The 14,490-nt window shown below is 36.3% G+C and overlaps 1 protein-coding gene across 1 annotated transcript in view; it reads right to left on the bottom strand.

Annotated features, from left to right (window-relative positions):
• The window catches only part of LOC149078243 (uncharacterized), a 299,838-nt gene that overhangs the window by 151,969 nt on the left and 133,379 nt on the right, over nt 1–14,490 (bottom strand). Inside the window, exon 6 of the mRNA XM_089241856.1 lies at nt 3,829–3,938. Coding sequence (XP_089097982.1) covers nt 3,829–3,938 — 110 coding nt within the window. The remainder of the gene's footprint in view (nt 1–3,828; nt 3,939–14,490) is intronic.

Here is a 14,490-nt window from a genome sequence, read left to right as displayed (position 1 = left end):
TGGTGATTTCTTCGCACCACAAAGAACTGAAGCAGCTCAGCCGTCAACATTGGTCTCAAGACTACGTGATGACATGCAGCGTTTGACTCCGGTACCAACAAGTTTTTGTGCATCCTGAACTTTCGCGCTGTACACACATCTTCGTGCACCGCAACGCGGTACGCAAACCTCTACAACCAACATACAACGGCCCATTTGAGATACTAAAAAAAATGACATGTTTCTCAAAATTAAGGGAAAAGAAGAAGCGGTATCGCTAGATCGCATTAAGCCTGCCTTTTTTGTCGCTGAAGAGGACAGTCAACATAATGTTGAAGCCCCTGAGTCACCCGTGACCACAACAACTCGCTCCGGGAGACGCGTGCGTTTCTCAAGACATCTCGTGTCCTATGCCACTGGAGGGGGAGTACTGAGGCGACTCAATGGTACATGTAGTCTATCCATAATGTACGTGTGGCGAACTCTTGCACCTGCTTCTTGCTTGCACCTGCTTCTCGCTGGCACCTGCCTAATTTTTTGTTGCCAGATTCTGCGATATATTTTGTGAAATATTAATTCTCTATAACGAAGATATGTAAATTAGAGTTCAGCGCTGTGCCTTCGTCCTTGTGATTAGTTTCCGTCATGGGGCATTATGGAAACGCTTTTGTATAAATACCGGATATACAGAGAGATGCCCACTTCCGACTGATTCCAGCTCTTACAAAACAGTTACATGTAATCTATCCATAATGAACGTGTGGTGAACTCTTGCACCTGCTTCTCGCTGGCACCTGCCTAGTCCAGCAAGCAACGAAAGATAAGGACACTCACACACACACTCTCTTAACTGTCTCGAGACCAGTCGGTCACATTAACCAGGTCATTATTATATTTAAAAATGTTTAATATTCCTGTGAAATAAATTGTATTAAATTTCAACTTCAAAGTACGCTATCCAAATAATGCGTCACCGTCATAAAGGAGTTTCCTCCTGCTGAGGCGAGTTCCAGTTGATCTTTCAATCATCGTCATGTGCTAAATTGTGGAAAAAGTGTGCTTCTGCACCTCTAGCATCTCATCATCTGTTCTCATGTGATAATAAAACGTCGTCTTGGTGCAGTGGACTGTGTAGATTGATTCAGGAGATTGAGTCGAGAGAAGCCCAGAGGCAGCCGGTCTGGCCTCTGGACTTTTCTTGACTTCCGCCTCAAACTGTCTCAATAGCTGGCAGATAGCCTCAATGGGCACTTAAAGCTACAAATCCATGTGAACCTGGCTTCAAGGTTTCTTCGACCGTTTGGCATGTGAAAGGCCAACTATTGACAGAGACACCGTGAACTGTCTTATGGATGATGAGACTAAAAACGTGTGTTTCTGGTTGTCAGGAGAAGTGGTGAGAGTGTTCTAAATTATTGTTACGTTATAATGATGTGTTGAGAGAGAAATTAAGCGTCATAACCAAGTCTGTAAATGTTAAATTAAAATTTAATTGTTTAATAAATATTACTAGGTTAAATATAATTTATTTTTTAACAAAAAAAAAATTCTCCCTCCAAAAACCTGCTTTTTCCTATCAATCTATAATCACCCCTGAGGGGAAAAGGAAAAAAAAGACTGCTAAAAACATGAAATACATTATAAATAAATATTTCCTTATGAAATATACACTTCATACATAAATACACTCAAAAATAAAATTCTGCATGAAATACAATCAAAACCCAAATGAAATACATTTATCACCAAAAATATAAACTTAGGGTCCTGTCCTACTATGCAAGAAAACCTCAATTCTCTTAAAATATCACAATAAATATCTCAAACCCCCAAAATGCATGAAATACACCACTAACTTCTCCAAAATACATGAAAAATGCAATTCTTTATACCCCAAAATACAAATTAAATACAATAATTGTAACAGGTACTCCCCCCCCCCTCTCCTTTACATAAAAGATTGTGGATCCAGGGAATAGTCCTTATGACCGGCATTTTAAATCTACACATTTTTCTCAAAATGACTAGAAGTAATAAGAAAGACTTCATTTACAAAAAGTATTTGCAAAATCCCCCCAAAAAAAAAAAAAAAAAATTTAAGTTAGAACACAAGTGTAAAAAAATATTAGATCACAGACAATCAACGATCATACCATTCCAGAAATTCAAATTCGAATTTGTCATAAGATCACAAATTTCCGATTAAATATGGTATTTCTGACTAGATCGACTACAAGAACAACTTGTTTTGAAAAACAAAAAATTTGAAACGAATTTGTAACGCGATCACAAAAATTCAAACTCTAGTTAAGATGCGATCAAAATATTGCGATTTCAAAATTGTCATCCAAATCAATGAACTGGAATTGGCCTAGCCCCCAAATTAAATGTAACAACCACATCACTAGATTAATCAACGGATGATCCCGGCCAAGCCCCCAAAATTAAATGCCACGTTTAATTTGCATTTCCCAGTTCATTATTAAGTTCAATCCACATTGATCATTGAATAGATAACAATGAAAAGAACACATTCATTAAAAAATATTTACTCCATCAAACAATTAAAGTTCAGTTTAACATTTACACGCTCAGTTATCACAGTTAATTTTTCCCTCTCAACACATCATTACGTAACAATTATTTAGAATGCTCTCACCACTTGTCCTGATGATTGGAAACACAAGTTTTCAGTCTCATCATCCATAAGACAGTCCAAAGTGCCTGAGTTAATAATTGGTCTTTCACACGTCAAATGGTCAAAGAAATCCTGAAGCCAGGTTCACATGGATTTGTAGCTTGAAGTGCCCACTGAAGCTATTGGCCAGTCATTGGGTAGGAGACAGTTTGAGGCAGACATCGGGAGAAGCCCAGAGGCAGCCGGTCTGGCTACCAATAAATCCACACAATCGATGGGACCAAGACAACATTTTATTATCACATGAGAACAGGTGACAAGACGCTAGAGGTGTCAAAGCACACCTTTTTTACAATATGGAGGTAACTGTTTTGAAGGAGCTGGAATCAGTCGGAAGTGAGCATCTCTCTGTATATCCGGTATTTATACGAAAGTGTTTCCATAATGCCTCATGACGGAAACCAATCACAAGGACGAAGGCATGGTGCTGAACTCTAATTTACATATCTTCGTGAGAGAGAATTAATGTTGCACAAAATATATCACAGAATCTGGCAACAAAAAACAAACATGGCAGCGATCGGCGGCAACACATGTGTTGCCGATCGATCCCGTAAACAAAGTACTAGTAATAAAGTATAAAAATGACTAGAAAAAGGACCATTTCAGCCGGGGCTCACCATTTCCATCATAAATGAAATACTAAACAAGCTTTTACTAAATTTTGAATAGTAAATCTGTTTCCTCTCAAGCCTGACCCCCAGAACCAGTTCAGATAGGTAATAAGCATCCATCGTTTTTCCAAGAAGTGTAACTCAGTTCACCTAACAAAAAGGGGGGGGGGATCAGAACAACCTAACTTTCCTTTCATCCAAAAGACAAAAACCTGCACTTGGCCAAAAATTCTTTGTTTTAGCAGGTTTTGTGTCTAGAAATAGACTAAATATGTCTTCCGTTTCCGCATTAGACAGTTTCTGTTTTTAAAAGTTTTCTTATTATTAAAAAGCATTTAATTATTTGCACAAGACTAGAACTACATATTTGTTTCGTTTAAGACAGGTTTCCGTCTCATACAGTGTCTGTCTTGGGTTTCACTGCAGAATTCTGTAGTATTTGGTCAAACAGTTCGAAGGGTTTTCGAGCAATGCATAAAAATGTGACACCTTTGTGCCGATCTTAGTTAAAAATATAGAATAGATATATTTACTCACTGTCAGGTTTCGTCATTGATGCTTTCAATTCATACTGCTGGTTATAAACTATTTGCTGAACACGTTTTCCATTTTCATAAAACCGAAGTGATACTCTAGATGTCTTGTTTCTGTATGGAATAAGAAGTTGAAAAATCAAGGGCAAATACTTGGAATTGGTAAATTTGTAAAACATTTGATTGCATACAAAACTCATCAAGAGAACTTATATTGTACTAGCTGAAATGCAATTTCTGTCCAACCAGTTTAAACATATTGAAAGCTTTTACTTGGCTGAAGACGAGTTTATTATAGAGATAAAATTTTAGTCCTGCAAAAAAAAAAAATCTGGTGAGATACTGTGCACAAATTCAGAAAAATATTTTTTAATAGCTTCAGCTTAGTTAAAAACTTTAACAAATTAAAAAAAAATTATTTTTAAACAAAATTTGTTCCATTATAACAAAGTAGCGCACATAACTGTTAATCTCTGAGATCAAACCTGCAGATCTCCCAACACTGAGGTTTTAATAACTGCAGTAGAACCTCCTGTAGGCGCAATTGAACTTATTTTGAAGACAAGTTCATTGAAGAGCTGTAAAAAAAACAGAGTTTAAAACAGTGTTTATATGGGAAAAATTGGGAGAGATCCATAAAGAAAGAGAAGGGTACAAAATTGTAATCTATTTTTGGGGGCTGTATGAGGCTTCATACCACTTCTCCCATATTCCTTTACATGGTCATTAGGAAAAAAACTGTCAGAAATTTTTAGTACTATGTGAACAGGGATCTATTTACATTTGGACTGTTCATTGGTAGCATGATCGTTTTAACAAATGAAGCATTTCCATTTTTAGCTCTTTGCAGAGTTTCATAAACATTGTTTGCCTCCGCATGTCCTAAAAATACAAAAATCAATTAAATGCTATTAGGTAACATCAGAATCGCATAACCAAGAATACATATCCTACTGCTTCATAATACAAATTGTTGTTTCACCCTGGGCTTGACACTCAGGACCATAGCGTGTCTTCTCGAAGCCCCAGGACAGACAAAAAGACTGTTTGAGCCCTCTATTCGGCTCAAGGTCCCGGTTGCTTACAGGGCCTGACTTGACTAAGGCATCAAGTTGCTATGACATCTTAAAAAATATGCATTGGCACCTAAGCGTGTAGACAATGTGAAAATTTCAAAATTTTGTTTCTACTCACATGGGAAAATGTCACCAGGGTCCAGAAATGCCTCAAAATGATTTTGGCTGTTTTTCATCTAAAAAAATATTCTTGGCTCTTAGGAAATTTGGCTGTGTGTGTGTGGTGCCTAGTTATTTTTTTCTCGATTTGTAAAGCCCTGGTTTCAACTATACACAAAATATACAGGAACTTGTATACTTTGAGCATAGTAAACCTTGAAACACTTTTAATCATTTTTTGGGTAAATTTGTCATATCCACTTGCTTTATTATCTTTTAATTCTCTTATTGCTCCTTTTAATGTTTCATTAGAGGGCTCTGAACAAAACATAGTTATTCGTATAACCCTGTTTTCTATACAGGGGTCCCAGCAAAATCTGCTTGATCATTTCCCTGACTCTCCCTAGCCAAAACTGCACACTGTCAAGTGTATATGTTACCAGCAAAGTATGAAATCCGGCATTCTATACAATGTCTGGTTGTTTCAGGCAAAAGTCATTCTATATAATGCCTAAACACAATCATTCAAAGTATGAAATTCTTCATCTGGAAAACAAACATTGACAAAATTTCCATTATATAAGCCGCAGGATGCCAAATGCACCAAATAAAATAAGAGATTCTTGTTGAATTACACATTTTAATATATTTCTGATGAAAAATGGACATGTTTTTTTTCTTCAGAAAAATTTCCTTTTCACTCTCGTGAGAAAGAATCTCTTGAAGGGCGGTACAAAATTTACAATTTTGTAAAATTAAAATTTCACAGAATTTTCATAATTTTTTTTTCAAAAACATGCATTGGCCAGTGACGACTTTTAGTCTTAGTGGTGTATAATCGCAGCATTTTATCTACGATGTCCACTCCATATTTAGTTTCATTATTGTAAGCTACTGTTTCTGGGGTCTTTTTTACATTTTCATTGAAAGTTGCATCAGTATGAAGTGAACTCAGAACCCACTAACATCAGAACTCAGAAACATTGTTAATCTTTTTTTTGTGATCAGCGTGATATCAGTTCGTTTTGAATACTATCGACGAGTGCAAATCCTGTTTTTGCAGTTGGAGGTACCTCACGATGGTCTTTTCGAAGGGTCCCAACCAAGCTTGTCAATTTCGATTTCAAAAATTCACATGTTGATAAGGTTTGACTAATCAAATTATAACATATCAATGGACATTTTGATTTGCTGGTTTGGTGTTATCTGCTCCAGTGTAAGGAAACCCGTTTAGAATATATTTGGAATCAATGCAGGTAAGAAGACAAAATTTTATTCCAAATTTATCTGGATTACTTGGGATATACTGTGTAAATAGACGTCTTGCTTTTGAGGGTAAAAGTTGTTCGTCCACAGTTCATCATCATCATCATCATTATTTGGCGTCCCATAGGGGAAGAGCTTAGGCAAATTTTGCCCATTGCTCTAGCACCAAGTGGTTCAACATGAGTTGTAGGTCATGTAAGAATGAAGAAAGATATTATTCTGTGGAAATACCCAGAGTTTGGTGACTGCTCCGGGGACGAGAGTTATGGTGTCTATTACCACATTGTATTGAGTCTCTGTATGGGACATTAAGGAGAACCGCAACCAGTAAAGCCATGTCAGAGAATTTGAGGCTGCTCCTGTCTGCGGTGCCCTTTTAGAAAAGGAGCAGAGAAGGTCTCAGGGATATGGCTGAGAACTCAACATGAGGTTATTAAATAATAATGCATGAAAGTTCAAGTTAAAGCAGAATTGAAACTCACCATGAATTTAGGTGCTTAGTGTAATTTAGAAAATTTACCAAGTTGTAAATGCTGGGAGCATTCACAACTTCACTTAGAGTCACCTGATGATCACCGAAGTAGTTCCTTCTCGGGATGGAGAAGGCGGGACATCGTCCCACATAGTGGAGTGGAGTTTCGTCTTCTTCTCCACACGCAGGACAAATAGGTGAATCTGTATAACTACAGTTGTGTAGGTGTTTCGCTAGGTTAGCATGACCAGTGATGATCTGTATAACCTGTCGAATTTGTTTCCTGTTCAATGAGATAAGTTTTTTAGCAATATTCGGATGGGTTCCCAAGGCCAGCTTGGCCTGTCTGCAGTCCTGCCTTGAGTTCCATTGCCGCATGTGTTTGTCTTCTATCCATTGTTTGACATCCACAGTTAGATTGGGCCCTGGTTTGTAGCAAGTTGCACTGTTTTCTATGAATGAATTCCATAGTGAAAATGCAAGAGCAAATTGGTCAGTTTTCAATCTTTCAGACCTTTCAGATTTGAGATCGAATCTCATGAATTTCAAAATTTCTTTGAAACAATCTCTTGTCATTGTTTGGGGAAAAAAAGAGGGACCCCAAACCAACGATCACAATGAATTCAGGGGAAAGTTTTTTGCATCATAATAGACCTCTTGGCATCATAATAGACCTCCTTATATAATGAAAAGTGTTGCATCCAGTTCAAGTGCAAAGAAACTGACCAAGAAGTTTCATTTCGACAACAATGAGCTTCATCTTCTGTACATTTCTGTATATATGTCGCATCATTTTATCGCTGAAAATAAGGTGTCACTTTCATTTATGTTTTTTGACATAAAATGAGGGGCCTTGATTTTCCCCCGACATCCTAAAGTTGAAGAAGGTCCTACGATTTTCCATATGCTCCCATCTTCCCATCTGCTGCAGTTTCTTAGATCGTTTCTTTGGCTTCAACGAGGTATAACGAGTAACTTTTCTCACGATTTTACGTTTCCTGTTTCTCAATGGTGTTCTATTTTCTACCAACTGAAGCACTGGTGGAGAAATAATTTTATTTCCATTTAAATCTTCGTCATCATAATCGCTACTTTCTTCTCCACAGTTCGGCATAGGGTAGATCTATGCTCTTCTGCACTTTCATCATCACTGCTTCCAGAGTTTCCCTCATCTAATCTATGCATCTCCTGAAGTATTTCTTCTTCAGTAAATATACATTTTCTCGTCATTTCTAAACTAACTGTTTGAAAATATCACATACACTCAAATTTTCCACGTCCCAGGAATAAACAATTTAACAGATAATATGGCACGAATGCTTGACAAAAACCAAAAATGACAGGTGCTGACGACACTTGCAGATAAGGATGAGGGGAAAAGAAAGGTCACACACAACGTCAAATGCAAAAAAAGACTTTCAGAAGGATTATAACCTACTTAAAAATCAATTGTGACGATAATAGTATTTACCGCATAATGTGCTAGAATATAAGGAAGGGTCACTATGACCCCTTCCGTCTTTCTAGGTATATCTGCTCGTAGCTTCGTTGTTAAAAAATAAAACGAAAAAAAGCTTTGGTATACAATAAGAACATGCTAATTCAGGAAAAGTCGAGAAATTCCAGGTAGTTCGGTTTATTCTTAGCAGAGATATGTAAGCTTAAACAGAGTGTACAGGGTCATAAAGACCACCATCTGTCTTTCTAGTGTTAATATTTCATCATTGATAAATGGAACTTGCAAATGCGGATTATGCGATATCATTTTGCCTTGAAATAATCGAAATTTTTGTCTACGGATTTATGAACAAGAAATACAATGTATAAATCGCGCGTTAACTCATCTATTCGAGGAAAAGTGACCGTGGTGTGTTGGTCATTGGTATAAACCAGTGTTTCTGAAACAATACCGGGCCGTGACATCAATCGTACCAGGCAGCAAGAATATATTAATTACCCTTTCATTTTTCGAAGCATTTCCACGAATAACTAATTGGTTTATTTAACTATTATGGTGCATATTATTTTAATTTTTCAGTCTAAAAATCATACAAGGGGAAAGATGAAAAACCCTTCTCTAGAGTTCTAGAGTTCCAGAACAAAGGCTTATAGCAGTAATTATAGGATCCCTCTTCCCCTTATCGCACTGAAAATCCTTCGCTTTGTTGCTAGACCCAAAGAAAGGGAAACATGTCTCTGGTCCTCCCCTCGAAACTAGTATTTTTAATTGTATTTTTTTTTTCTTTTTCGTATCTCTCCTGTCTTCATGAGATCCAAACAATACAGCAGGGGTTGGGTTTCATACTTCCCGTGGGGGGGGGGGGGAATTCCCTCAAAAATATACTACCGCTTCAGGGCTCTCTGTTGACAAGCAGATGACCCTGTTGTTTGCTTGCGTGTTCACGGTTTGTCATTGTCTGCACCACAGAAAATGTCCTGAAGACAATAATGCCATGAGAAAACTCGGTATCCCACGTTCCTTGGAGACTGGAAAAACATCTGTGCTACTTGCCATTGACCAAGCCGCATATCTTCTAAGGGGAATAATTGTGAGTGATTAGGAATTTCCGGGCAATATTATAGAAAACCACCTTTGACCATTGGACCCGTTATTTATGGGCAGTGGTAAAAACCTCTAACAGTCATTGTAATGATTCAGTATGTGTTCTCAGAAACAAAGTATTTTACATATGCCTGGCAAATGTCAGCAACTAATCAGTGAAACACCTGCTGCACACAGAAAATAGTATGTTTTGAATTGGTCATCAAGGTGAACATAACTACTGATAACTCGAATACTGTTTTCTTTGCAAAAACGCAGTGAATTGTTGCGAGGATTTTTGTTTTGATTTCTTTTCCAGTGTGGATACGTTCACAAATCTAAATTTTTATTGAAAAATAGAGAAAAGTATAAGTTTTAGAGTAGAAAAATCTCTATCAAAGTTTTGAAATTTATCAAGTTACGCAATTTAACATAAGCATCTATCATGAATATACCGAAAAGAGTGTCCCGCCCAAAACTGAACAATTTTCTGCTCTTCAGTAGACTTTTTTATGGTGAGTTACAATTTATACATTTTTATTTTATATCATTACCTTCTTTCTAGCTGAGATTAAATACAAAGTTAGATCATAAAATATATTTTACACTAATATTAAAATAGTGCTAATAAATAAGTGCTGCGTCGATTGTCAGCATAAAAAATTCCATAAAATTGAAGATATTTAGATTGATTTATGTATGACCAATTGAATCTTTTAATGAGGTAGAGGCACTGAAATGAAGAGAACATTGAGGGGGCTGAAAGTTGCAATTTGTCCCGTATATGCGGGCTCAAGCACTTATGCAGGAGAGGGGGTGGATCGTTACATTGTATATTGATTATCGGTGGCTCAGCCACATCGTAAAACATATTGGGGTGCTCAAACAGCCTCAGTACCAAGGTTCCGGCACCTAAGCAATGAGGATGTTTACTGCAGTTACTGATGAAACGCTTCGTTTATGTGTCTGCACGTTATTAATACATTACCAGAAAAAAAATGTTGCATCACTCCATAAGATAATAATGGATTCAATTCATTAAACAGGTTTTTATTAATTAATCAACTAATTAAAAGGGTTTAAACTTATTATTCAATTAAAGGGGGGTTTAATTAATTGATTAAATGAGTAATTAAATAATTAGCTCACAAAAGTTAATTGGTTGTTCATTAATTATTAACTTATGAACGAGTAAGCTATTCCAGACCGGGCCGCAGATTCATAGAAATTTGATTCACCGCGCTGCCGTCCCAAAAAGGTTGAGAACCACTTGTATAAACAAATTGGTATATGTAGGTTTACCATATTTTAGAGAGATATAGATGGCTATTCTTTCCGAGCTCACCTCAGCATAATATCCGGAAAATAACTGTTTCCTTGTTACCATATTTTATCGGTGGAAATACGGGAGATAGAGATCCTAAATAAAGACTTGCTTATTAGTAGGCCGACCATATTTATAGGTCGGTATATCGAAAAAAATACCTGAAATTGGGATTCGAAATACGGGAAAATACAGGACAATGTCAATTATCGCTAAATCATGCCAAAAGTAAGCGAAGTCGCTAACTCGTGCTAAAATCACAGAAAAGTCGCCTATCACAGGAAATAAAGCGATACTTCAAATTGCAAATTTGATACTTCAAATGAATTTTAAAAAAACATGACAAATATGTGAGATGAATATTCTTGTTTGTATCTTGTTTGTAATGAGGCTTTTAGGATCACACGTGGATATTTCCCTCTCTCTTGAGGGACATACAAACTGTAGACAAGGTAACCAATATGGCGACTTCCTGCGCAACTCATGAAAGACATAAATCAATATTAAAGAAACGTAGAAATGAATTGTTTTTTTTCTTTTTGATGGGCGCTAGATACAGTAGACTCTTGGTAACTCGACACCCTAAAAGTATAGACAAACTTAATGTCGACTTAAGCAGATGTCGAGTTAGCGGGTTTCACTCTAAATTTTTGTCCGATCATTTTTGTGTATGTAATTATATACATTCTACAATTGTATTAAATAAAATGCTAATTCTCATTAATTTTAATTTCGGGTTGTTTTAAAATAGAATCATAACGTATAAAAAAATTTACCTCATGAAAAATAATCAAGTAAATTTGCTTGTTTTCTTTCCAAAGAAAAAACAAATTTTTCTACACTATTTCAGTTTATATAGCGATTGTTCTGCTTTTTCCTGACTGTGTAGGAAGTGATGCATCACATTTAGAGTTTTTAATGCATCATGGAGAGATGGTGCAGATACTTCTTCATTTGATCATTTTTTGTCGCACCACGGTCATTTTCTGCACACGAGGGCTAATTAGACCGGGACCTACAATTTATTGCCGATTCCGAACGGCAGGCTTGTTTTTTATACTCATCGAGAGGTTGGTGCGCTAACCCCTCGATGGGGGACTCCCTGCGGTAGCAATTTTTTACTGCGGTCAAGTCGCCGTTTTTTGTTGTACCGCTGTGTCAGGAAAGTTTTCTGACTAGGGCGAACCGGGTATCGAACACGCGACACCTCCAAACATCCTTTGGTACTTTAGGCGAGCATCTTATCGACCGGGCTATCGCGCCCGCAGATACTTCTTTATTTGAACACTTCTGATTCTATATCTTCGAAACATGAAGCCCTTGCTTTGGGTTATTTATTCTAGAATATCATAGTCTGCTAAAAGTCCTGAAGTTACAAGATCAGACTCAACACTTATAAATTATCGTCGATACAATCACCCATAATGCTATTTATGCTTTCTCCACACTTGATCTGGGAGGAATTTTCGAAGAAATAATCGTTTTCCAAAGACTGAACAAAAACCAACATGACAGAAGCAGTTCCGAATCATGGCACTTGTGCCCGAGTTCCATGCAGAATCAATCACACCACACTTTAGGAATCATCCACACTTCTTTTGGCCATGAAAAGAATGAAAGACCTGTCCTGGAAATGCCACTAAAATGATAGGCCGGCCAAGAGGCTTCAAACATTCATTCTTCATATGCATGCCCCCCCCCCCCCACCACCAATAGCGTAAAAAAGGGACCCATCATGTAGTACAAAGAAACAAAGGGTTATCAAAGTACCCACAGACGTCAAAAAATTCTTAAAATGGTAAAACACGGGCAATTGTAAAAACCAGTCGTAGTAAAGGGACATCAACCTGTCTCATCACAATTAAACACATCTGCATCTTTATACTCTTATATTTCTTTATACTTTGGTTCAAAAGAAGATTCAAATGCTGACAAAATTTTTTCCTTAAAAGAAAATTACATATTAAGCATCTAATCAGACTTTAGCTCTTTTTCTTTTACTCCTTTTCAAAGAAATCGTAAAACTGATTTCCACCGAAAACATTTTTTACAACAGACGATATCAAAACTCCCAATAGATAAGATTTTCATCCCTATTGGATGTTGATAATATCCACACTTTTTTTTGACCATGAAAAGAATGAAAGACCTTTTTTGGAAACTCAACTAAAATAAGCCAGCCAACAGGTTTTAAACATTCATTCTTCACATACATCCCCCCCCCCCAATGCAAAAAGGGACCCATCATAGAGAACAAAGAAACAAAGGATTGTCAAAGTACCCATGAACAATGTCAAAAAATTCTTAGAACTGGTAACAGAAGGCAAATTTTAAAAACCAGTTGTGGTGGAGGGAAAAAAATCGTAGTTGACTTAAGCGGAGTTATGCCAAATATGTGTCTAGTTAGAGAGTTTTCCCTACATTGAAATTAGTATTGGGCCAACCAAGGGGATAATAGATGTCGAGTTATCCGGATAGTCGAGTTACAGAGAGTCTACTGTATTTCGAAAATTTTCTTGAAGCTCAAGTTATTGATTTGCCTGCTTTTGCTTCAAAAAATGCTTGATTAAAGCTGCAGAGAATTTCTTCAATGTAATTTATGGGCCCATAATTAATTTCAAAACATCCTAAACTATATGGATTGGGTATTATCAATTGGATATTTTAAGACAATACGGAGACATGTATGTTAATTTTAATTTTCATGATTGAGAAGATACAAATAAAATGTTGAAAATCAATGCTATTGCAGGAATATCCAACTCTAAAGTAGGTCCGGCTAATTATTTTATATTTAATTTTCTGGGCTTCATATTTCTAAGCGAACTCAATATTTTGAAAATCGAGAATTAAATTTTTAAAATTATTAATATGGCGAAAAACCATATTAAATTTCTGCATTTCTACGGTAAAAACCGGGAAATACGGAATGTATGGTCACCATACTTATCGCTATTCCATCTCATAAAAAATTGTCAAATGCTGAAAAAATTGCTAATTATGGTTAAAACTGATGGGAAAAAAATGCTTATGGGTATGTACAAAGGACTACAATAAATTGCAGTAAATAAAAATGTATTTCACGAAATACATGTTATTTTTAAAAAAATGTCTTTGTTTTTACTTTAAAAAACACGTCACAAATATGCAACATGAACATTTATGTTTACAATCATAATTAATCTTACCGGGATTTTTAAGAAATTGAAATTATCTTCCTCCTCAATTTCAGTCAAGATTGAGCGAGTTTGAGTGAGTCAAGTGAGTTTAGTCGAAAATACGGGACATTTGAAAAACAAATTTGGGACAGTGAAAATAAAAGATAAATACGGATTGCTTAGCAAACGTTTTATAGTGACCTTATGCATATGTCCCATACGTCAAGCATTTCCCGGGATATTACCGTATTTTCACGTTATTTTAACTGTCCCGACTTTTTTGCAAGAATGCCACGGTTTGTCCCGAATGTTCTACAAAGCCTTAGATACTTAATAGTTTTATACTTTATTAAAATAAACTATTGATATTATTTTTCAACTAATAAATTATATCACCATAACTATAACTATGAATAAGAATATTCACCTCACATATGTCATGTTTTTGTTGTTTTTTCACTTTTTTTATAAAGTGATCCTCAAATATGTGCAAGAGATCCTGTATGATCTGCCCAGGCAATTTGTTAATGTTAGTAAACATACATGCCCGAATCGGGGTTCAAACCAACACGTGCACAGTAAAAGACTAGCTCCCAAACTACTCCACTGCACGATGGCAAATATTAAACGTTTAATTAATCGTTTGCCTCTTCAAATGTTTTATTTCCTTACTTCATGGAATCCATTTTTATCCACTGCAATTCAGAGTAATGCTTCGTTTCCCGCTAT

The sequence above is a fragment of the Pholcus phalangioides genome, unplaced genomic scaffold (genome assembly GCF_987345545.1).
Source record: "Pholcus phalangioides strain wild (caught in Gottingen) unplaced genomic scaffold, Ppha-v1.0 ptg000014l_1, whole genome shotgun sequence".
NCBI lineage: Eukaryota > Metazoa > Arthropoda > Arachnida > Araneae > Pholcidae > Pholcus > Pholcus phalangioides.
The sequence above is the reverse complement of the archived record's forward strand: the minus strand, read 5'-3'. Positions and strand labels throughout refer to the sequence as shown.